This window comes from Cyclopterus lumpus, chromosome 23 (assembly GCF_009769545.1).
Source record: "Cyclopterus lumpus isolate fCycLum1 chromosome 23, fCycLum1.pri, whole genome shotgun sequence".
In the NCBI taxonomy this organism is placed as follows: domain Eukaryota; kingdom Metazoa; phylum Chordata; class Actinopteri; order Perciformes; family Cyclopteridae; genus Cyclopterus; species Cyclopterus lumpus.
In genome coordinates, this window is record NC_046988.1 from 15065409 (window position 1) to 15090408 (window position 25000).

The following is a 25000-nucleotide window of genomic DNA, read 5'->3' on the forward strand; positions in this document are numbered from 1 at the left end:
CTGGAGGGGAAGTGAGTCACTGTGTGTGTGTGTGTGTGTGTGTGTGTGTGTGTTTTCCATCTACTTGTCCGTACGTGTTTTTAAACTTGGAAAAATTAGGAAAAGTTGGTGCGATCGATACGAACGTAAAGAAATAGAAACGGACATTATGGAATAAATCATGACGTATGTGAAGTGGAAACAAATACTAATATAATTGATATGTTTTGCACTCGGTCGCCAACGTCACCTCAGTAATTAACAAAAAAACGCAATTTTTTTTCCTGCAAATATATAATTTTATTCAAAAACCTTTTCAAGGAATATTTTAATTGTTTTACTGGCAACAGCCGTATTATTCAATTGTATAAAATAAATAAATATATTAAATGAGATATATTATTTTATTTATATAAATATAATTATTTATTTATATGCATAAATATATGTATTTAATAATATAATTAATTAAAACAATAATTTAAATATTCAAATACAGGCAAATCCTAGTCTGTGTCATGGCACAAGTCTCAACAAACACAGACCATCACCATGGCGACCGCTGGTCGTGTCCCAGCGTGAAACCAAAGTCAACGTCGATTTATCCCCCCCCCCCCCCCCCCCCCCCCAGGTGTACCAGGAAGATGGCGTGCAGCAGGTGGTGGGAGGAGAAGATCTGGCTGTGGTCGCCCAATCAGCAGTGTGTTCAGATCCAGGCCTTCGACCCGCCCAACCTGAGCTGCAAGAAGACGCGGCAGGTAGGAGAGCAACAGGAAGTGAACACACCTGAGTCAGGTGCCTGTTGCATATGTTGTTTATATATATATATATATATATATATATATATATATATATATATATATATATATATATATAATCAATTGTGCCGACGGCCCCTTTAAATCGGGCTGATTGAGCTCATTAAGTGAAACAATGTTTCCCTTTGTGAACCTTTTGGTCCAGAAACTGCTGATGAAACCTCGCATGCGGTTCATCTGAGGTCACGTGACCTTTGATAGCTTTGTAGGTCACGTGACCTCCATAGCTATCAACCCTTAAAAGGAATAGAATATTTAAAACCATTCCCCCCCCCCCCCCCCTTAAGATTAAAGATTAAAACTATCTTTATAACTTCTAGGAGACAAAAACAAGCGCATTAACAGTTGATTTGACAGAAAGGGGCGTCGTCCTTCGAGATGCACGGACCTTCCTTTACCCATCATGCCTTTCTGCTCCGACTTCACTGCTCGGAGACCAAATGTAGATATGTAGATCGTAGCATTTTAATTCTTAATCAGACGCGACAGAACGACATTGTGTCTGCGCGTTAATTATAATCAGGTCAGGTTAATAATAAACACGATGCAAGAAGACTTTGTGTACTTTAGATTTAAAATCAAACGTCTTCTGAATGCTGATCGTTTTTAAATGGCGCAGCATTAGAATTATTAGAATTGTTAATTGTTTTTCTTCTTCTTTCACTGTGAAAGCATGATAATTAAAATGTCAAAAATAATTATAATAATACTAATAATAATACTGCACTTCTCAAGCTTTCAGCAACATGATGATGATTTGTTTTTGGTTAAAACGTTACACTTTTAGCTAATCAATATTTTCACATTAACGATGGCTCAAATGTGAGGAATGTGATTATATGACACACAAAAAAATTAATTATGGCACATGAACCCAGTAAAGATATTATTATTATTATAGTAAATAAATAACGATGCGGTATGAAATAATTATTTTTCTATTTCTTGAGGTAATTTTAACCAACATCATCATCTTTCTCAACCTTTTTAATTTATTTAAAATACTTATATTTAAAGCAGCAACAAATCATTTGCATATTATTTTACAATATATAATAATTATAAATATATAAATAATGATTTTTACTACACATGGTTTCTATGCAGGGATTTGCAGCCTCCAGTGAACTCAAAAAGTTAGAAATTAAATCCTTAGTGAAGTGAAACTGTTACTAATGAGGACACACACACACACACACACACACACACGACATGAGTACATGAGTAACGCATACATGGCATATCTTTCTGCCTTACACACCTTCACACACAACATCTCTTTCTCCCTCATTACACACACACACAACATGAGTAACACACACACACACATATACACACACACACTCGACATGAGTAACACACCCACACACACATACACACACACACGACATGAGTACATGAGTAACACATACACACACACACACATATACACACACACACTCGACATGAGTAACACACCCACACACACATACACGCACACACGACATGAGTACATGAGTAACACACACACACACACACATATACACACACACACTCGACATGAGTAACACACCCACACACACATACACACACACACGACATGAGTACATGAGTAACACACACACACCACACACACACGACATGAGTACATGAGTAACACATACACACCAGATCTTTCTGCCTTACACACACACACACACACCTTTCTGCCTTACACACACACACACACTTACACACACACACACCATCTCTTTCTCCCTGACTACACGCACACACACACGCGCACACACAGACACACACACTTACACACTTACACACACACACACACGCACACACACACACGACATGAGTACACGAGTAACGCATACATGGCATATCTTTCTGCCTTACACACCTTCACACACACACACACACGCACACACACACCATCTCTTTCTCCCTCATTACACGCACACACACAACATGAGTAACACTTACACACACACACACACACAACATGAGTAACACACACACATACACGCACACACAACATGAGTAACACACACACACACACACACACACACACGACATGAGTACATGAGTAACACGTACACACCATATCTTTCTGCCTTACACACACACACACACACAGAGATCTTTCTGACTTACACGCACACACTTACACACACACACACATACACACACACACACACACACACCATCTCCCTGACTACACGCACACACCAAACATGAGCAACACACACACAGGCACACACACATACACACACACACACACGACATGAGTACATGAGTAACACACACACACACACATACACACACACACACGACATGAGTACATGAGTAACACGTACACACCATATCTTTCTGCCTTACACACACACACACACACACAGAGATCTTTCTGACTTACACGCACACACTTACACACACACACACATACACACACACACACACACACACACACACACACACCATCTCCCTGACTACACGCACACACCAAACATGAGCAACACACACACAGGCACACACACATACACACACACACACACCATATCTTTCTCCCTGCCTACACACACACACACACAACATGAGTAACACACACACACTCTTCAAATAAACGCTATATACAAGAATACAAATGAAATGAAAATGTACATAAATGTGTAAAACTTACTACACGGGCAAACTGGGATCTGTTGTGACGTTATTATTTATTATAGCTTGTATATAATATAATTATTAACAACAGTAATAATTTAATATTAAAGGTCCTGTTTGGAGCTTTCAACCGCACCTCACGGTCAAATACTGTGGTTTCATTAATATCAATATAAACACGTCGATATTAATATAAAGGGCTTCTTTACTTAATATCCCGGTTGTTTCGGGTCAACATGAATATTCAATAAGTTGAACTGCTTTGTAGCAAAATTGGATTTACAGGATATTTGCATCAATGTGATGAAGTACATTGTCAAGTATTTAATTGATTGGCCAAAAGTAGCCAAAAATAGATTCATTTATTTTGTATCGATAAACATAAAATGTATAACATATATAGGTTAAACTACGAGGTTACAGATTAAAAACCAGTGTGGAGGTGTCAGTATCTCTCACACATCTTCTTTCACCTCACTTGAACCAGTGCTTGCGCCTCCTTTCTCCGTGACGCCTCCTTCCTCCTTCTCGTCCTTCTCCTCCAGGTCGACATCCACATCCCGGCGCTGCCGGCGCTGAGGAGCTCCGACCGGCTGGAGTGCGAGTTCGGCTCCTTCAAAAGCGAAGCCGTGATGGTCATCGCCGACAGTCAGGTGCGGGTCACCTGTTCGCTGCCGGACCCCGTGGAGATCCCAGCGACCCCCGACCAGCAGGGTAAAAAAAAATAATAATCATTTTATTTCTCGTTAATGTACACGCGGCACCCCATCTTGACAGAAAAAAACAGAAATGTAGAAATGTTTGCAAATTTATTAAAAATGGCATTAATACGAATATGGTATTTCACAAATTGTGTGTGTGTGTGTGTGTGTGTGTGTGTGTGTGTGTTTCCAGACTACGTGTCCGTCCCAGTCATGGTTCTGGTGAACGACAGAATCAAGGTGACGTCCGGAGAGTATCACTTCTACAACTGTGCCGCTACGGTCAGGAAGAACCAGAACGCACCGTAAGATGAACGACACACACACACACACACGCACACACACTTGAAACACACCCGTGTGTATGTAAGCGTGTGGTGCGTTTGTGTGTTTTCAGGTGCATAGCGTGTGTGACCAGCGAGTGGGGCTGTCAGTGGAACGCTCTGGATCACAGCTGCAGTGACAACAACGCTGCTGTTGGTGGAGAACACATCGTTAAACCAGAACAGGTGTGTGTGTGTGTGTGTGTGTGTGTGTGTGTCGCACTGTGCCAGGAGGGCAAGATAGCTAACCTTTTAATGCTACATACAGAACAAGCCGGTAGATTGATAAAATAGCTAACTTTCCAGCTGCACGCTAGTTAGCAAGATAGCTAGAGTGCTAATTCCATCATGCTTTAATGCTACACTGGCTGAAAATATACACCCGTCAATTGATTAGATAGCTAACGTTCCAGCTGTACGCTAGTTAGCAATATAGCTAGAGTGCTAATTCCATCATGCTTTAATGCTACACTGGCTGAAAATATACACCCGTCAATTGATTAGATAGCTAACGTTCCAGCTGCACGCTAGTTAGCAAGATAGCTAGAGTGCTAATTCCATCATGCTTTAATGCTACACTGGCTGAAAATATACACCCGTCAATTGATTAGATAGCTAACGTTCCAGCTGTACGCTAGTTAGCAACATAGCTAGAGTGCTAATTCTACCACGAGTCACCGTCGGACCACGTGATTTTTGCTCGCTACCAGTCGTTAGATGAAGAGCCGGACTGTCCTCTCTTGTGTTGAACTCTTTTAACTAATAAAGGGACTAATAAAGTATTATCTTTATCATTTCCGTCGTCGTCCCGTGGTAAAGGCCGGCAGTTGCCCTCAGTTTGAGTCTCCGGAGCCGCTCTTGATCCCCGTCGGCTTTCAAATCCCCATCAGCTTCCAGGGAAGAAACCTGGACATCTACCCGGTGAGACCCGACCGCCCACCTGCGCCACTTGTGGACGACGTTTTTTTAAGTGTGTCAAATAACGTCCGTCTCCCGTCTCCAGAAACCGAGGTTTTCCATCGGGACGGAGCTGATGAAGGACACGGAGGTGACGGTGACACCGGAGCAGGGGTCAAAGTTCAAATTCCCGGGCTATGAGGTCAGTATCAAGGAGCCAATACGGTATTCTTAAATGTTAATGATCATAGATATTATTAAATAAAGATTAACTTGGCAGGAAAGCATGAAGGGACACTCGTCAGGTGATTTATTATTAAATAAATTAACTAATAGATATCATGTGCTAATGTTCATAGAAGAAATCTAAACATTTGATCATGTTGTTGACATATTAGAGTCAAAGGTTTTTTACACAAAGAATTATAGACATCTTTTTTTATTACTCTATAACTCTGAAAATACTGTCGGCAGTAATTAAAATCCCCCGTTTGTGTCCTCGTCTGAACCTTTCAGTCCAATTAAAGGAGCACAGCCCGGTTCTTCTGTTGAAGGCCGCCCGAGCGTTCAGATCATTAATGATGATTAGAGTGATCAGAGGAGCTTCAGCGCGTTAATTGATTGGAGATTAAATTGGGAGCAGTTTTTTGCATTTTGTGTGGCATGTAGTTATATTTTAATGTTTATTTATATGTGTATGTGTCTGTTAGGTGTATTTAGAAGCTCACAATGCTTATTCATTATTCTGGTAAATAGACGTGTGTGTGTGTGTGTGTGCGTGTGTGTGTGTGTGTGTGTGTGTGTGTGATGGCGCCCCTTAGAGGGCTGCAGAGCAACGTCACTGTTTTTTAGTCGCACGCTTCAGTTGTTCCACTTTTCTGCCTCCATCGATCCTCATGTTGAGTCTTAAAGATTGCCAATATGCGGTCTCACACACACACACACACACACACGCACACACACACACACACACACACACACATATTGATTTATGGCTGCAGGAGTGTTTCACAGTTAGATAGATGTGAGGTATTTAGTGTTGAGCTCCAAATAGGGAGGAATGTTTTGTGACTGTGTGTTAATGCAAAGTGTGTGTGTCTGTGTGTGTGTGTGTGTGTGTGTGTGTGCAGTTTGCCTATGACAAGCAGCAGGAGGTGAACGTATCCTTCCATATCAAAGACAGAGAAACTGAGAGGAAGATTGACAGCACCCTGACAGGTTGGTGTGTCACTTGTACAAACACACACACACACACACACAAACACACGCACACACACACATAAGTCAAGTGTGTGAAAGTTATTACGCTGTTTGACTTTCTCTTATTTTCAATTCCTCTTCTACTGCTTCTATTATTTCTTATCCTTCTTCTCTTTCTCCTTTTCCTTCTTCTTTTCTTCTCCTCCTCCTCTTCCTCCCCTTCTTCTCCTCCTTCTCCCCCTCCTCCCTCTTCTCTTCCTCTTCCTCCCTTTCTCCCCCTTCTCCCCCTCCTTCTCCCCCTCCTCCTCTCCCTCTCCCTCCTCCTCCTCTTTCTCCTCTCCCTCTTTCTCCTCTCCCTCCTCCTCCTCCCCTCCTCCTCCTCCTTCTCCTCTCCCTCCTCGCCCTCCTCCTCCCTCTCCTCCTCCCTCTCCTCTCCCTCCTCCTCCTTCTCCTCTCCCTCCTCCCCCTCCTCTCCCTCCTCCTCCTCCCTCTCCCCCTCCTCTCCATCTCCCTCCTCCTCCCTCTCCTCCCCCTCCTCTCCATCTCCCTCTCCCTCCCTCTCCCTCTCCTCCTCCTCTTCTCCATCTCCCTCCTCCTCCTCCCTCTCCTCCTTCTCCTCCTCTTCTCTCTCCCCCTCCTCTCCTCCTCTCTCTCCCCCTCCTCTCCATCTCCCTCTCCCTTCTCCTCCTTCTCCTCTCCCTCCTCCCCCTCCTTTCCCCCCCCCTCCTCCCCCTCCTCCCTCTCCCTCTCCTCCTCCTCTCCTCCTCCCCCTCTCCCTCCTCCCCTCCTCCTCTCCTCCTCCTCCTCCTCCTTCTCCTCCTCTTCTCTCTCCCCCTCCTCTCCCTCCTCCCTCTCCTCTCCCTCCTCCCTCTCCTCCCCCTCTCCCTCTCCCCTCCTCCTCTCCTCCTCCTCCTCCTTCTCCTCCTTCTCCTCTCCCCCCTCTCCCTCCTCCCTCTCCTCCCCCTCTCCCTCTCCCCTCCTCCTCTCCTCCTCCTCCTCCTCCTCCAGTCGTGCTGTATAACTGCTCCGTGGGCCGAGGTGACTGCAGCCTGTGTGGAGACGCTGACTCCCGGTACGAGTGTGTTTGGTGCTCCGCCTCCCGGCGCTGCGTTTACCGGCAGCTCTGCCCGGCGGCTCATCCGGCTCAGTGCCCCGACCCGGAGATCACAGACGTGAGTCCTGAGGAGCACGACGATGATGATGATGATGATGGAGATTATTGCTACTAAAATAAGGCTGCATGGAGGCGCAGTGGTTTGCAATAGGGGCCCAGGGTTCGATCCCCGATCCCGGGCAGTGGTCCTTCTGTGTGGGTTCCCTCTGGGTTCTCCGGTTCCTCCCACAGTCCAGAGACATGCAGCTCAAGTGAACTGGAGACTGTAACTTGTCTGTCTCCATATGACACCTGTCCAGGTGAACCCGCCGCCCTTCACCCACCAATGTCGGCTGGGGTCGTCTCCAGCGCCCCCGACCCTGAATAGAATGGTTAAATAATAAAGTTATTAAAAGGAACTCCATCATAAACCGGCTGAACCATTCAACTTGTGCAGCAATTATACTATTATAAACATTATTCTGAAATTGTTTTCAATTGTTTATAATATATAATTATATATATTATATTATATATAAATAAATATATATATATATAAATATATTTAGTTATATATATATATTTACATATAAATATATATTTATTTATATATATATTTACATATAAAAAAATATATATATTTATATATATCTGTTTTTTAATATATATTTATTTATATATAAATATATTTACTTATATATATATATATTTACATATAAATATATATATTTACATATATATATGCATATGTATATATATATATATATATATATATATATATGCATTGTAGCAGAAAGTTTCCTCAGTGACAGATCCTCCATGTTGCTTTTCCCCCCCGTCGTCATTAAAAACACCAGACGACCTTTTGACATAAATCACGTCTCAAATATGTCTTTTATAGTGAAAAAAAAAACAACAACAACAAACGGCAGCAAACTGCATGCGGTGGTTTTCAAGGAATAAGTGAAGAGGAACTGTCTGGAATGAGCTGCAGTCACAGAGAAGCAATCACACGGATGACTGAGGGCGAGGAGCATTTTAAATGTATCTGCTCGTTTGAACAAACAGAACAATAACAGAACAATAACGTACTGTATGCGGGTTTTTTGGGGCTCAAAACGCACAGTTGGATATTTCCTCAGTTGCTGATTGGTGCTGCTGCTCCCTAGAGGATGAATCCCAATGTTCTTCCTCTGTAGTTCCTCCATCGAGCAACGTTTTAGTCCATGAAGACAGCTCCGAAAGAACAGGTCACCTTTCCATAGAACCAGCTTTAGAGTGTTTCCATTCTATGCCACTTTTTTTAAAGCTCCTAAGACCTGAATGTCTGAATCTGAAAATGCTACATTCAGAATTGAGAGACAAATATTTTTTAGATATGTAATAATATATAATATAATTTGTAAACTCCGTCAGGACAGAAATAAAACACTATACAGGAAACAGAATATGTGAAAATGCTACAAATATTTAAAATGTGTAACGATACTTAATGTTACAATGTTTCAGGACAGAAATAAAAAAATTTAAGTTGGGGGCTCAATGTGAGTTTAAACACCAGGCGGTTATGTAATTATTTAAAGACAAACGTATCCCATAATAACAGGGACACTCACAATCTGTGTCTCCAGATCGTCCCTCGCTTCGGCCCTCTCAACGGGCGGATCTCCGTCACCATCAAAGGCTCCAACATGGGAATCAAGAAGGACGACGTCAAGCGGATCACGGTGGCCGGCGTGGACTGCGTCCACCAGGCGGACCGATACTCTGTCTCCACCAGGTAGCGAAACACATTGACATGCAGACAGGAAGTGGAGGTGAAGCTCTTTACACAGACAGGAAGTGGAGGTGAAGCTCTTTACACAGACAGGAAGTGGAGGTGAATCTCTTTACACAAACAGGAAGTGGAGGTGAAGCTCTTTACACAGACAGGAAGTGAAGGTGAAGCTCTTCACACACAGGAAGTGAAGGTGAAGCTCTTTACACAGACAGGAAGTGGAGGTGAAGCTCTTCACACAGACAGGAAGTGGAGGTGAAGCTCTTTACACAGACAGGAAGTGGAGGTGAAGCTCTTTACACAGACAGGAAGTGAAGGTGAAGCTCTTCACACAGACAGGAAGTGAAGGTGAAGCTCTTTACACGGACAGGAAGTGAAGGTGAAGCTCTTTACACGGACAGGAAGTGAAGGTGAAGCTCTTCACGTGGACAGGAAGTGAAGGTGAAGCTCTTTACACAGACAGGAAGTGAAGGTGAAGCTCTTTACACAGACAGGAAGTGAAGGTGAAGCTCTTTACACAGACAGGAAGTAAAGGTGTAAAAACTCTAATCCAAGTACCTGAAAGCTGTACTCCAGAACAGTACTGAGTAAATACTAGTATGTACCATCCCATAATAACTACCGCTGCCCGCGTCTCTCCGTCCGCAGCGTCGTGTGTGAGATCGGACCGGCGAGGCGACTTCCGCCGGTTGACTTCCCGTTCGAGCGGTTCAACAGCGGACCGGTGGAGGTGGAAGTGGAGGGAGGAAGGAAAGGGAAGTCACAGGTGGTCTTCACCTATCGGGTAGGTCCGCACTAGACACGCCCCCATGCACTAGACACGCCCCCACAGGTGTTTGTTCTGACACCTGTTTGGTCTGTTTGGAGTTTCAAAAGTGTTTTTAAACTTCACTCTGAGATTATTTGCTTTGAGATTATTATTTTTTTAGATTAAACCGGAATGAAAATAAGATTTTTACAAAAAATGTAATCGGCGGCCGGAGTCATCGAGTCGAAAAGTCGAAATTATATTTATTTTTTACTCATAATAATTATGACTTTATATCTCATTATTATGACTTTATTTCTCATTTATTATGACTTTATATATCATTATTATGACTTTATATCATTATTATGACTTTATATCTCATTATTATGACTTATTATGACTTTATATCATTATTATGACTTTATATCTCATTATTATGACTTTATATCTCATAATTATGACTTTATATCATTATTATGACTTTATATCTCATTATTATGACTTTATATCTCATTATGACTTTATTACTCATTTATTATGACTTTATATCTCATTATTATGACTTATTATGACTTTATATCTCATTATTATGACTTATTATGACTTTATATCTCATTATTATGACTTTATATCTCATTATTATTTTTTTCTTTTATGGCTTCCATATGTTTGCATCTTTTATTTAGTTATTTCCTCCCTTCGAAACACACATGACTTCTTTAACGGCTCTAAATTCTCCAGACGTTTTGAGGTTTTTTCTCGAAGCCTCTTTTATCCTCTTTTATCCTCCGGTGTGTTCTTAGTTTTTTGTTTGTCACGCCGCTCAAAAACCTTCCGGAACAAACGGGGAAGCAGCCGGTGTGATTTTAAACAACATGCTCAAAGCACACAAGTTTATAAAAAGTTACACAGTTGTATTCTTAGTTTAATCTCGCTCCCCAGATCAATACCACGGGGGGTTATTTAGCTTTAAGGAATGTTTTGATCACAGCGTTCATACCTGGAACATTATGAACTCTGTGAAAGTTTAACGGAGTTGTTGTTTCTCTCTGTTTGTGTTTGCGTGTCTCGGGTGACGGATCTGAGACTTTGTTGTTGTTGTTCAATGAAATTAGATTAGTTCAGTTTTCTGCTTGAAAATAACTGGAAGGAAGAAAAAAAAAACCTCCCGAGCGACAACACAGACTGGAGAAGACGGTATAAAACTAATTATAAGTCATAATTAAGACTCTTTTTCCTTCAGGCTTTAAACTGAACAACTCTCATGTGAACAGATAAAATATGAAATATCAGAGTTTGTATACGTTACGTGGGAGTAAACCAGCCCGACGGTGCCTTCAGGTGCTGCCGTTAAGAAAACGACAAACAATTTGCTCGACATGTCGACATTAAACTGTTGGTTGGGAGATTTTAGCATTTTATTTTGTTGTATGTCTCCAAGTAAAAGTAGTAATGTCAACCTTTTTGTTTTTCATATCGCACCTTTTATACAGTTGTTGTTGTTTAACGTGCTTCATAAAGTAAACAAGAGGAACAAGAGAATAAAAATAAAATTAAAAATGCAGCAAAAACAGGAATGCAAAGAACAAAACCACATATAAATAATAATAAAAATTAAGAGTTAGTTAGTTAAAGGCATTCACATCAAAGTATACATACCCGATGTAAAAGTACTCATAAGTGATGCGGATTATATTATTGTATTATAACTATTGATGGAATTACTTTTAAACTGCAGCATTTATTTGTATACCGTGCTGAGCAATCTATGATAATATATTAGTTGATTTATATTTTGTATTAATATTCTAAATCAAAGATAAAAACAAATGTACAAAGTTCAAATGTGAATGCAGCGCTCGACTTGAAGTTAAAATACAAACGACTCATTCGTCTTCGCGTCCAGGACCCCAAACCGCTGTTTGTCCACCCGGCGAAGGGCCCCGCCTCCGGAGGAACCGTGATCACCATCGACGGAGAAGACCTGGACACCGCGAGCGAGGGCGACGTGTCCGTGAGCGTCGGGGGAGTTCCCTGTGAAGTGTAAGGAGCTACCGTCTGTCCGTGAGCGTCTTCCTCAGGCGGCAGGTCACTAAACGTCTTCCTCGCCTCCTCCTCCTTCCTCAGCGTGGCGTTCGGCGAGGAGATCGCCTGTAGGACCGGGAGGTACCGCGGCCAGAAGGTGCCCTCCGACCTGTTGGCCGTGACGGTGAAATACGGTAGAAACACCACCAAGGACGTCGCGGCCGCGTACCAGTACTCGGAAAACCCCAAGGTCACGGATTATTACCCCAAGGGCAGCTTCTTGAGGTGAGCGTGGAGTTGGAGACGTCAACATAAGTATCATCATCGTCGGCAAAGAGCGGAATGAGAAACACTTAAAAAAGAAATGCTTAAAAAAGGCTTTGAAAAAACGAGATAAATTGACGGATAAATGATAAATACAAATGTTATTAAAAGAGTGAGTTGTGAAACGTCAATGACATCATAGGTCATCTTCCATCTGTTTTGCACATTAATTCAATCTTATAAAACCTTCAGGTAAATGTACAAAACTGCATTTGAAGGTAAATGTACATGAATTAATTTCCCCATCTGTGTGTGTGTGTGTGTGTGTGTGTGTGTGTGTGTGCGCAGCGGCGGCCGCAGGATCGTAGTCATGGGAAGCGGGTTCGATCTGATCCAGAGAGCCTGTATGAAAGTCCTGCCGCTCCCCAACGAGTTTTCCCAGAACCCCTCACCTGTAGAGGTAAGGAAGCATAGACTTCTATACAACCAGAGGAGTCACCCCCTGGTGGTCAGGAGAGAGAATGCAGCTTTAACACATGAAGCATATACTTCTATACAACCAGAGGAGTCGCCCCCTGGTGGTCAGGAGAGAGAATGCAGCTTTAACACATGAAGCAGAGACTTCTATACAACCAGAGGAGTCGCCCCCTGGTGGTCAGTAGAGAGAATGCAGCTTTAACACATGAAGCATAGACTTCTATACAACCAGAGGAGTCGCCCCCTGGTGGTCAGTAGAGAGAATGCAGCTTTAACACATGAAGGATAGACTTCTATACAACCAGAGGAGTCGCCCCCTGGTGGTCAGTAGAGAGAATGCAGCTTTAACACATGAAGCATAGACTTCTATACAACCAGAGGAGTCGCCCCCTGGTGGTCAGTAGAGAGAATGCAGCTTTAACACATGAAGCATAGACTTCTATACAACCAGAGGAGTCGCCCCCTGGTGGTCAGGAGAGAGAATGCAGCTTTAACACATGAAGCATTGACTTCTATACAACCAGAGGAGTCGCCCCCTGGTGGTCAGTAGAGAGAATGCAGCTTTAACACATGAAGCATAGACTTCTATACAACCAGAGGAGTCGCCCCCTGGTGGTCAGGAGAGAGAATGCAGCTTTAACACATGAAGCATTGACTTCTATACAACCAGAGGAGTCGCCCCCTGGTGGTCAGTAGAGAGAATGCAGCTTTAACACATGAAGCATAGACTTCTATACAACCAGAGGAGTCGCCCCCTGGTGGTCAGTAGAGAGAATGCAGCTTTAACACATGAAGCATAGACTTCTATACAACTGTTTTATAGATGTCACACTTCTGTTGACCTGTGCCTGGAAATTGTAAACTGGAAATCTCTCACTTTCCTAAGTTTAAATAGCGTCAACAACAATTTATCGCCTCAACAGAAGCAGAATGAAGATCTCAGAGTTCTCTGAACAAACACTGGAAAAAAATACTGAAAACTCATTTTGGACTTTCTGTGTATTTGAGCTGAAGAAAAATGAATTGTAACTTCTTTCCAGCTTCAGGAAGTCATTGTTGTTGTTGTTGTTGTTGTTGTTGTTGTTGTTGTTGTGGCAGATTGATGGAGTTGGTTCTTTGTTCAAAGTGGTATTTCATTTCCTCTCGGTTTCACACACACACACACACACACACACACACACACACACACACACACACACACACACACACACACACACACACACACACACACACACACACACACACACACACTTTCTTGTTTCCCGACATAATTTCTCTGCAGGAAGTTTGTTTTTCTTATTTATTGCTCCAACAATTTTAGTATTTTCTCATTTCTTTCTCTCCACCTTTGGTTACATTTGTGTTTCATCATGTTTGTGACACCTTTTTGTGAATAATAAGAAACATTTGATTAAAATATTTTGCAACTGGGCCCACTAAAAGTGAGGAGTTTAAAGCACAGAGACCACCAAACATCACTAAGATAATTGTATAGAATTGTGTAACATTTAACGAAAACAACCATCACAAAATTCGTTCTTATCGTATTTTTTTTGTGTGTGTGTATATATATATGTGTGTGTGTGTGTATGTATATCTCATTATACATTCAATAAAAAATATTTATAATAAAATTAAAAGAATTAAGTAAATAAATAAAATGAATAGATTACAAAAGAATATATATAAATAAATGTGTGTATATATATATATATATATATATATATATATATATTATTTGTAGTTACACTGGATCATTTAGTTACTTTTATTATATATATTTTTAATTGAATGTTTACTTTGTATAATCCCTATGTAGCATTTTGTTACTGTTACTCTTTTTTAAAATTATTATTGTTTTTGAGAACCTTAAAGAAACGGAGTGAGATTATTTGCATATGTTCACTTCCCAGTTAGGCTGACAATGAAATACAAAAATACATATTTAAAGGGTAAAATATAAAATACGACCAAGTTGAAATAAACAAAATGAATAGAATAAAAAGTTAAATAAAATGTGTTCAGAAAAGAAGTGTGTGAAGCAGACCTCAGGTTTTCTGTAGTTTGACTTCTTCTCCTCCTCCTTCTCCTTCTTCTTCTTCTTCTCCTCTGCCAGTTCGTGCAGGAGGCTCTGAGTAAGAACGACACCGTCCTGCAGTTCTTCTCCCCGCCGGTGAACCTCTCCGTGGACACCCAGTCGCTCCGCACCGTCCTGCAGCTGGACAACGAGATGGAGGACCTGAAGGGCTTCGACTACCACCCGGACCCCACCTTCAACAAGCTGGACAACAACGTCATCACGGAGACCAGCGTCATCATCGTGACGGTGAGGAGACCGGCGGCCGCCCGCCTTCACCTCCCCCGACGCGCCGTCGCTCTCTGTCTCCGTTGAGTTCATGTTGTTGTTGTTGTTGTCGTTGTCTCTCGTCAGGGTCGAGGTTTCGCCAAAGCCATGACGGCCAAAGAGGCCCAGGCGTTTGTCGGAGACGCCTCCTGTCATGTGAACATCCTGCAGGTAAAACGTGCACTTTTACACACAACAAAAAAAATAAATACGATGTCATCGGACAAAAGAGTTGAAAGCGGTCTTCCATTTTTATATTAATTCATTCTAACAAATGTTTTTTTATCCCGGGGTTCACTCAGGATGATAAGCTGATCCTGGAGGCTCCTTCATCGCAGCCCAGATCCAAATCCAAACGCCAACGCAGAGACACGGCCAACGACATGCTGGAGCTCGTGGTATGTACCTCCTAGAGCTCCTCTATAGGCTAATATGAAGTCATGTGACCGTGGTGGAGTTCCTCTATAGGCTAATATGAAGTCATGTGACCGTGGTGGAGTTCCTCTATAGGCTAATATGAAGTCATGTGACCGTGGTGGAGTTCCTCTATAGGCTAATATGAAGTCATGTGACCGTGGTGGAGTTCCTCTATAGACTAACATGAAGTCATGTGATTGTGGTGGAGTTCCTCTATAGACTAACATGAAGTCATGTGACCGTGATGGAGTTCGTCTATAGACATGAAGTCATGTGATTGTGGTGGAGTTCCTCTATAGACATGAAGTCATGTGACCGTGATGGAGTTCCTCTATAGACATGAAATCATGTGACCGTGATGGAGTTCGTCTATAGACATGAAGTCATGTGATTGTGGTGGAGTTCCTCTATAGACTAACATGAAGTCATGTGACCGTGGTGGAGTTCCTCTATAAACTAACATGAAGTCATGTGATTGTGGTGGAGTTCTTCTATAGACATGAAGTCATGTGATTGTGGTGGAGTTCCTCTATAGACTAACATGAAGTCATGTGACCGTGGTGGAGTTCCTCTATAGACTAACATGAAGTCATGTGACCGTGGTGGAGTTCCTCTATAGACATGAAGTCATGTGACCGTGATGGAGTTTGTCTATAGACATGAAGTCATGTGATTGTGGTGGAGTTCCTCTATAGACATGAAGTCATGTGATTGTGGTGGAGTTCCTCTATAGACTAACATGAAGTCATGTGACCGTGGTGGAGTTCCTCTATAGACTAACATGAAGTCATGTGACCGTGGTGGAGTTCCTCTATAGACATGAAGTCATGTGATTGTGGTGGAGTTCCTCTATAGACTAACATGAAGTCATGTGACCGTGGTGGAGTTCCTCTATAGACATGAAGTCATGTGATTGTGGTGGAGTTCCTCTATAGACTAACATGAAGTCATGTGACCGTGATGGAGTTCCTCTATAGGCTAACATGAAGTCATGTGACCATGATGGAGTTCCTCTATAGGCTAATATGAAGTCATGTGACCGTGATGGAGTTCCTCTATAGACATGAAGTCATGTGACCGTGGTGGAGTTCCTCTATAGGCTAACATGAAGTCATGTGACCGTGGTGGAGTTCCTCTATAGACATGAGGTCATGTGATTGTGGTGGAGTTCCTCTATAGACTAACATGAAGTCATGTGACCGTGATGGAGTTCCTCTATAGGCTAACATGAAGTCATGTGACCGTGATGGAGTTCCTCTATAGGCTAATATGAAGTCATGTGACCGTGGTGGAGTTCCTCTATAGACATGAAGTCATGTGACCGTGGTGGAGTTCCTCTATAGGCTAACATGAAGTCATGTGACCGTGGTGGAGTTCCTCTATAGGCTAACATGAAGTCATGTGATTGTGGTGGAGTTCCTCTATAGACTACCATGAAGTCATGTGACCGTGGTGGAGTTCCTCTATAGACTAACATGAAGTCATGTGACCGTGATGGAGTTCGTCTATAGACATGAAGTCATGTGATTGTGGTGGAGTTCCTCTATAGACATGAAGTCATGTGACCGTGATGGAGTTCCTCTATAGACATGAAATCATGTGACCGTGATGGAGTTCGTCTATAGACATGAAGTCATGTGATTGTGGTGGAGTTCCTCTATAGACTAACATGAAGTCATGTGACCGTGGTGGAGTTCCTCTATAAACTAACATGAAGTCATGTGATTGTGGTGGAGTTCTTCTATAGACATGAAGTCATGTGATTGTGGTGGAGTTCCTCTATAGACTAACATGAAGTCATGTGACCGTGGTGGAGTTCCTCTATAGACTAACATGAAGTCATGTGACCGTGGTGGAGTTCCTCTATAGACATGAAGTCATGTGACCGTGATGGAGTTTGTCTATAGACATGAAGTCATGTGATTGTGGTGGAGTTCCTCTATAGACATGAAGTCATGTGATTGTGGTGGAGTTCCTCTATAGACTAACATGAAGTCATGTGACCGTGGTGGAGTTCCTCTATAGACTAACATGAAGTCATGTGACCGTGGTGGAGTTCCTCTATAGACATGAAGTCATGTGATTGTGGTGGAGTTCCTCTATAGACTAACATGAAGTCATGTGACCGTGGTGGAGTTCCTCTATAGACATGAAGTCATGTGATTGTGGTGGAGTTCCTCTATAGACTAACATGAAGTCATGTGACCGTGATGGAGTTCCTCTATAGGCTAACATGAAGTCATGTGACCATGATGGAGTTCCTCTATAGGCTAATATGAAGTCATGTGACCGTGATGGAGTTCCTCTATAGACATGAAGTCATGTGACCGTGGTGGAGTTCCTCTATAGGCTAACATGAAGTCATGTGACCGTGGTGGAGTTCCTCTATAGACATGAGGTCATGTGATTGTGGTGGAGTTCCTCTATAGACTAACATGAAGTCATGTGACCGTGATGGAGTTCCTCTATAGGCTAACATGAAGTCATGTGACCGTGATGGAGTTCCTCTATAGGCTAATATGAAGTCATGTGACCGTGGTGGAGTTCCTCTATAGACATGAAGTCATGTGACCGTGGTGGAGTTCCTCTATAGGCTAACATGAAGTCATGTGACCGTGGTGGAGTTCCTCTATAGGCTAACATGAAGTCATGTGATTGTGGTGGAGTTCCTCTATAGACTACCATGAAGTCATGTGACCGTGATGGAGTTCCTCTATAGGCTAACATGAAGTCATGTGACCGTGATGGAGTTCCTCTATAGGCTAACATGAAGTCATGTGACCGTGATGGAGTTCCTCTATAGACTAACATGAAGTCATGTGACCGTGATGGAGTTCCTCTATAGGCTAATATGAAGTCATGTGACCGTGGTGGAGTTCCTCTATAGACATGAAGTCATGTGACCGTGGTGGAGTTCCTCTATAGACATGAAGTCATGTGACCGTGGTGGAGTTCCTCTATAGGCTAACATGAAGTCATGTGACCGTGGTGGAGTTCCTCTATAGACATGAAGTCATGTGACCGTGATGGAGTTCCTCTATAGCCATGAAGTCATGTGACCGTGGTGGAGTTCCTCTATAGACATGAAGTCATGTGACCGTGATGGAGTTCCTCTATAGACATGAAGTCATGTGACCGTGATGGAGTTCCTCTATAGACATGAAGTCATGTGACCGTGATGGAGTTCCTCTATAGACATGAAGTCATGTGACCGTGATGGAGTTCGTCTATAGACATGAAGTCATGTGATTGTGGTGGAGTTCCTCTATAGACATGAAATCATGTGACCGTGATGGAGTTCCTCTATAGACATGAAATCATGTGACCGTGATGGAGTTCGTCTATAGACATGAAGTCATGTGATTGTGGTGGAGTTCCTCTATAGACATGAAATCATGTGACCGTGATGGAGTTCCTCTATAGACATGAAGTCATGTGACCGTGATGGAGTTCCTCTATAGACATGAAGTCATGTGATTGTGGTGGAGTTCCTCTATAGACTAACATGAAGTCATGTGACCGTGGTGGAGTTCCTCTATAGACATGAAGTCATGTGACCGTGATGGAGTTTGTCTATAGACATGAAGTCATGTGATTGTGGTGGAGTTCCTCTATAGACATGAAGTCATGTGATTGTGGTGGAGTTCCTCTATAGACTAACATGAAGTCATGTGACCGTGGTGGAGTTCCTCTATAGACTAACATGAAGTCATGTGACCGTGATGGAGTTCCTCTATAGGCTAACATGAAGTCATGTGACCATGATGGAGTTCCTCTATAGGCTAATATGAAGTCATGTGACCGTGATGGAGTTCCTCTATAGACATGAAGTCATGTGACCGTGGTGGAGTTCCTCTATAGGCTAACATGAAGTCATGTGACCGTGGTGGAGTTCCTCTATAGACATGAAGTCATGTGATTGTGGTGGAGTTCCTCTATAGACTAACATGAAGTCATGTGACCGTGATGGAGTTCCTCTATAGGCTAACATGAAGTCATGTGACCATGATGGAGTTCCTCTATAGGCTAATATGAAGTCATGTGACCGTGATGGAGTTCCTCTATAGACATGAAGTCATGTGACCGTGGTGGAGTTCCTCTATAGACTAACATGAAGTCATGTGACCGTGATGGAGTTCCTCTATAGACATGAAGTCATGTGACCGTGGTGGAGTTCCTCTATAGACTAACATGAAGTCATGTGACCGTGGTGGAGTTCCTCTATAGACATGAGGTCATGTGACCGTGGTGGAGTTCCTCTATAGACATGAAGTCATGTGACCGTGGTGGAGTTCCTCTATAGACTAACATGAAGTCATGTGACCGTGGTGGAGTTCCTCTATAGACATGAAGTCATGTGACCGTGGTGGAGTTCCTCTATAGACATGAAGTCATGTGACCGTGGTGGAGTTCCTCTTTAGACTAACATGAAGTCATGTGACCGTGATGGAGTTCCTCTATAGGCTAACATGAAGTCATGTGACCGTGGTGGAGTTCCTCTATAGACTAACATGAAGTCATGTGACCGTGGTGGAGTTCCTCTATAGACATGAAGTCATGTGACCGTGGTGGAGTTCCTCTATAGACTAACATGAAGTCATGTGACCGTGGTGGAGTTCCTCTACAGACTAACATGAAGTCATGTGACCGTGATGGAGTTCCTCTATAGACATGAAGTCATGTGACCGTGGTGGAGTTCCTCTATAGACATGAAGTCATGTGACCGTGATGGAGTTCCTCTATAGACATGAAGTCATGTGACCGTGATGGAGTTCCTCTATAGACTAACATGAAGTCATGTGACCGTGGTGGAGTTCCTCTATAGACTAACATGAAGTCATGTGACCGTGGTGGAGTTCCTCTACAGACTAACATGAAGTCATGTGACCGTGATGGAGTTCCTCTATAGACATGAGGTCATGTGACCGTGGTGGAGTTCCTCTATAGACATGAAGTCATGTGACCGTGGTGGAGTTCCTCTATAGACTAACATGAAGTCATGTGACCGTGGTGGAGTTCCTCTATAGACATGAGGTCATGTGACCGTGGTGGAGTTCCTCTATAGACATGAGGTCATGTGACTCACATATTCCGTCTCTCTCCAGGTGAAGTTCGGCCTCGGCGAGTGGACGGTGGATTCCGTGTACTACGCCAGAAAAGACGACATCCCTCTGGCTATAATCATCCCCGCGGTCATCATACCGATGCTGCTCTTCATCGCCGTGTCCGTGTACTGCTACAGGTCAGACAAACGGCATCGAATCGCACACACACACACACACACACACACACACACACACACGCTGGTTTTTCCTGCGTGTTGACGTGTGTGTACACATCTTCCCGCTCAACAGGAGGAAGAGTCAGCAGGCCGAACGAGAATACGAGAAGGTGAAACACCAGCTGGAGAATCTGGAGGAAAGCGTCCGAGATCGCTGCAAGAAAGAGTTCACAGGTACAAAAAAAAAGAACAACGTATTACAACTTATTTTAGCTGCTTTTCCTCATCGGTTCTATCCGTTTTGAGAACATTTTATCTTAAATACGCAAAACGAGTGGGCGCTCGGATCCCCTAAATAGCACCTAGGACGCCGCGAAGACATTCAAACCATCAAATAGATGGTTATTTTTCAATCTTTCTAGAATTTACGATGTATTTTTACGATAAAATGTGACCAAAACGAATAAAACAAATAATGGTTAAAACAAAATCGTCCGCTGCATATTTGATGATGTCACTTTAGAGACAGTTAATGTGTGTTTTAGTTTAATGATTGCGTAATATTTAAAACGGCAGTAGAATCTGTAAATCTAGCTGAATGTTTTCCAGCTGAATGTGTGTTCAAAGGCTTTATTTCCACGTAATTTACAGAACAACTGCTAATTGCGGATGTTTCCTGTAATTTAATTGTATTTAGGCGTCGTTTTTTTTTTAATAGACTTTAGAGGGATAGTGGGGATGTTTTAAAGTAGGGTTGTATGAGGTTCTTCTCCGTAAATTAGCCTCCTAAAAAAAGAATATTTTCTCAGTTTTATAAATGCTCTCTTCAAAGACAAAAACAGTAATTTCCCGTAAAAGACCACCGCTGCGTCTGTCGGTTGTTTTTCTTTTTTCCGTGTTATTGAGCGACGAGTCGGTTGTTTTTTTAAAAAAGGCCCGTTGGTAGTCGTGCTCTTACTTACGCAACACAACGATTTTCAGATCTGATGATTGAAATGGAGGACCACACCAGTGAACTGAGCGAGGCCCGGATCCCCTTCCTGGACTACAAGACTTACACCGACCGAAACTTCTTCCTGCCCTCCAAAGACGGCGCCAACGACGCCATGATCACGGGCAAAATACAAATCCCCGAAGCCCGCAAGGCCATCGTGGCTCAGGCGCTGAACCAGTTCTCCAACCTGCTGAACAGCAAAACCTTTCTCCTCAACGTGAGTCGGTTCTTTATTCTGCTGGTTTCTGTCCTCGAGTCTTTTCTTTCTTCTCTCGGCAAAGTTCTGGCTTTTTCTTAGAGAAAAATAGATGTAAATGCTGTTTAAAGTGTTTTTGCCCATACACGATGATTTAAAAGTAAATGTGTTTTTATTTTTCATACCCAAACCCGTCACGCGTAAAACACATTTCTGAAGAGAAATAATGGATTTTACCCAAAACAAAAATAATCATTTGACCTTTTTCTCTCCTTGTTTGAGACACCTGGTCCCAAGTATCTTTGTAGTATCAGTTTGGTTTATATTGTGTTTTTCTTTTGTTTGTTTTGGGTGTTTTCTTTATTATTTCTTATATAAAAAACAGATATACCTTACTATACGTTACAATATGTTAAGAATACCTTACAATATGTTACAAAATGTTAAGATACCTTACAATATGTTAAGATACCTTACTATACCTTATGATACGTTACAATATGTTAAGATACCTTACAATATGTTACGATACCTTACTATACGTTACAAAATGTTAAGATACCTTACTATACCTTATGATACGTTACAATATGTTACAAAATGTTAAGATACCTTACAATATGTTACAATATATTAAGATACCTTACTATACGTTACAATATGTTAAGAATACCTTACAATATGTTACAAAATGTTAAGATACCTTACAATATGTTAAGATACCTTACTATACCTTATGATACGTTACAATATGTTACAATATGTTAAGATACCTTACTATACGTTACAATATGTTACGATATGTTAAGATACCTTACAATATGTTACGATACCTTACTATACCTTATGATACGTTACAATATGTTACAATATGTTACAATATGTTAAGATACCTTACAATATGTTACAAAATGTTAAGATACCTTATTAATTAAGATACGTTATCTAAAAACCTCTTTGTTCATTGTCAACCCCATCAAATTGATAATAACAATTAGTATTGTTGTTGTTATTATAATGAATAGCTTTTTTTCCGCCCCGCAGTTCATCCGCACGTTAGAGAGCCGCCCGGACTTCAACGCCCGCTCCCGCGGCTACTTCGCCTCGCTGCTGACGGTGGCGCTGCACGGGAAGCTGGAGTACTACACGGACATCATGAGGACGCTGCTGCTGGAGCTGATGGACGAACACGTGCAGAACAAGAACCCCAAACTCATGCTGCGCAGGTGAAGAACGACGCGCCTGTTCACCGGCCGGGAGCTTCTTTAAGTGAAAGGGTGGAAAGGACAGAAATGGAGTGTTTTGTGTTTCCAGGTCGGAGACGGTGGTGGAGAGGATGCTCTGTAACTGGATGTCCATCTGCATCTATCAGTTCCTCAGGGTAACACACCTTCTTCTGCTTCTTCTTCTTCTTCTCCTCCTCCTTCTGCTTCTTCTCCTCCTTCTGCTTCTTCTCCTCCTGCTTCTTCTTCTTCTTCTTCTCCTCCTTCTGCTTCTTCTTCTCCTCCTTCTTCTTCTTCTTCTTCTCCTGCTTCTTCTTCTTCTTCTTCTTCTTCTCCTCCTCCTCCTTCTGCTTCTTCTCCTCCTCCTGCTTCTTCTCCTCCTTCTGCTTCTTCTTCTTCTTCTTCTTCTTCTTCTTCTTCTCCTCCTTCTGCTTCTTCTTCTCCTCCTGCTTCTTCTTCTTCTTCTTCTTCTTCTGCTTCTTCTTCTCCTCCTCCTTCTTCTTCTTCTTCTATTAATAGTGCATGTAATAATTAAAATATACAATTTAAATTATACTATAATACAAAATATACAATACAATATAATTATAAATGGTATTTTATTCAATATACTGCATATATCTTTTCATACAATAAATGCTGCACAAAGTGCTTTAAGATAATGTGTGTGTGTGTGTGTGTGTGTGTGTGTGTGTGTGTGTGTGTGTGTGTGTGTGTGTGTGTGTGTGTGTGTGTGTGTGTGTGTGTGTGTGTGTGTGTGTGTGTGTGTGTGTGTGTGTGTGTGTGTGTGTGTGTGTGTGTGTGTGTGTGTGTGTGTGTGTGTGTGTGTGTGTGTGTGTGTGTTTTAGGACACGGCAGGAGAGCCTTTATACAAACTGTTCAAGGCCTTGAAGCACCAGGTTGAGAAAGGGCCGGTGGACGCCATGATGAAGAAAGCCAAATACACACTGAACGACACGGGGCTGCTGGGGGACGACGTGGAGTACTGTGTACTGGTTAGTACTCAGTTAGTACTGTGTACTGGTTAGTACTCAGTTAGTACTGTGTACTGGTTAGTACTCAGTTAGTACTGTGTACTGGTTAGTACTCAGTTAGTACTGTGTACTGGTTAGTACTCAGTTAGTACTGTGTACTGGTTAGTACTCAGTTAGTACTGTGTACTGGTTAGTACTGTGTACTGGTTAGTACTCAGTTAGTACTGTGTACTGGTTAGTACTCAGTTAGTACTGTGTACTGGTTAGTACTGTGTACTGGTTAGTACTCAGTTAGTACTGTGTACTGGTTAGTACTCAGTTAGTACTGTGTACTGGTTAGTACTCAGTTAGTACTGTGTACTCAGTTAGTACTCAGTTAGTACCGTGTACTGGTTAGTACTCAGTTAGTACCGTGTACTGGTTAGTACTCAGTTAGTACTGTGTACTGGTTAGTACTCGGGACTCAGGACGCGGGGTGACTCTCAGTCAGTGGTTAGCAGGTCTGTCAATCAGGGGGTTGGTGGTTCAATCCCCACCCTAGTCGATGTGTCCTTGAGCAAGACACTTAACCCTGCATTGTTCCCTGTAGCTATGAATGTAACATGATTGTAAGTCGCTTTGGATAAAAAGCGTCAGCTAAATGACATGTAATGTAATGTAATGTAATGTAATGTAAAAGTACGCGTGTG

General features: G+C 42.3%; 1 protein-coding gene across 5 annotated transcripts in view; it reads left to right on the forward strand.

Moving 5' to 3' along the window:
• The window catches only part of plxnb2a (plexin b2a), a 125410-nt gene that overhangs the window by 93035 nt on the left and 7375 nt on the right, over positions 1-25000 (forward strand). For all 5 annotated transcript variants that reach the window (XR_004609000.1, XM_034526874.1, XM_034526877.1 and 2 more), the window contains 23 exons: positions 1-11; positions 611-737; positions 3980-4148; positions 4329-4440; positions 4533-4644; positions 5278-5379; positions 5462-5557; positions 6486-6573; positions 7564-7727; positions 9280-9428; positions 10074-10209; positions 12083-12219; positions 12304-12486; positions 12814-12925; positions 15059-15268; positions 15374-15457; positions 15589-15684; positions 20809-20945; positions 21058-21158; positions 21906-22135; positions 23159-23340; positions 23429-23495; positions 24186-24332. The exon at positions 1-11 is cut by the window's left edge and continues 90 nt beyond it. Coding sequence is in view for 4 of the 5 variants with exons in the window: in XM_034526874.1 (XP_034382765.1) it covers positions 1-11; positions 611-737; positions 3980-4148; positions 4329-4440; positions 4533-4644; positions 5278-5379; positions 5462-5557; positions 6486-6573; positions 7564-7727; positions 9280-9428; positions 10074-10209; positions 12083-12219; positions 12304-12486; positions 12814-12925; positions 15059-15268; positions 15374-15457; positions 15589-15684; positions 20809-20945; positions 21058-21158; positions 21906-22135; positions 23159-23340; positions 23429-23495; positions 24186-24332 (2952 nt within the window). In the remaining variant the exon portion in view is untranslated. The remainder of the gene's footprint in view (positions 12-610; positions 738-3979; positions 4149-4328; positions 4441-4532; positions 4645-5277; positions 5380-5461; positions 5558-6485; positions 6574-7563; positions 7728-9279; positions 9429-10073; positions 10210-12082; positions 12220-12303; positions 12487-12813; positions 12926-15058; positions 15269-15373; positions 15458-15588; positions 15685-20808; positions 20946-21057; positions 21159-21905; positions 22136-23158; positions 23341-23428; positions 23496-24185; positions 24333-25000) is intronic.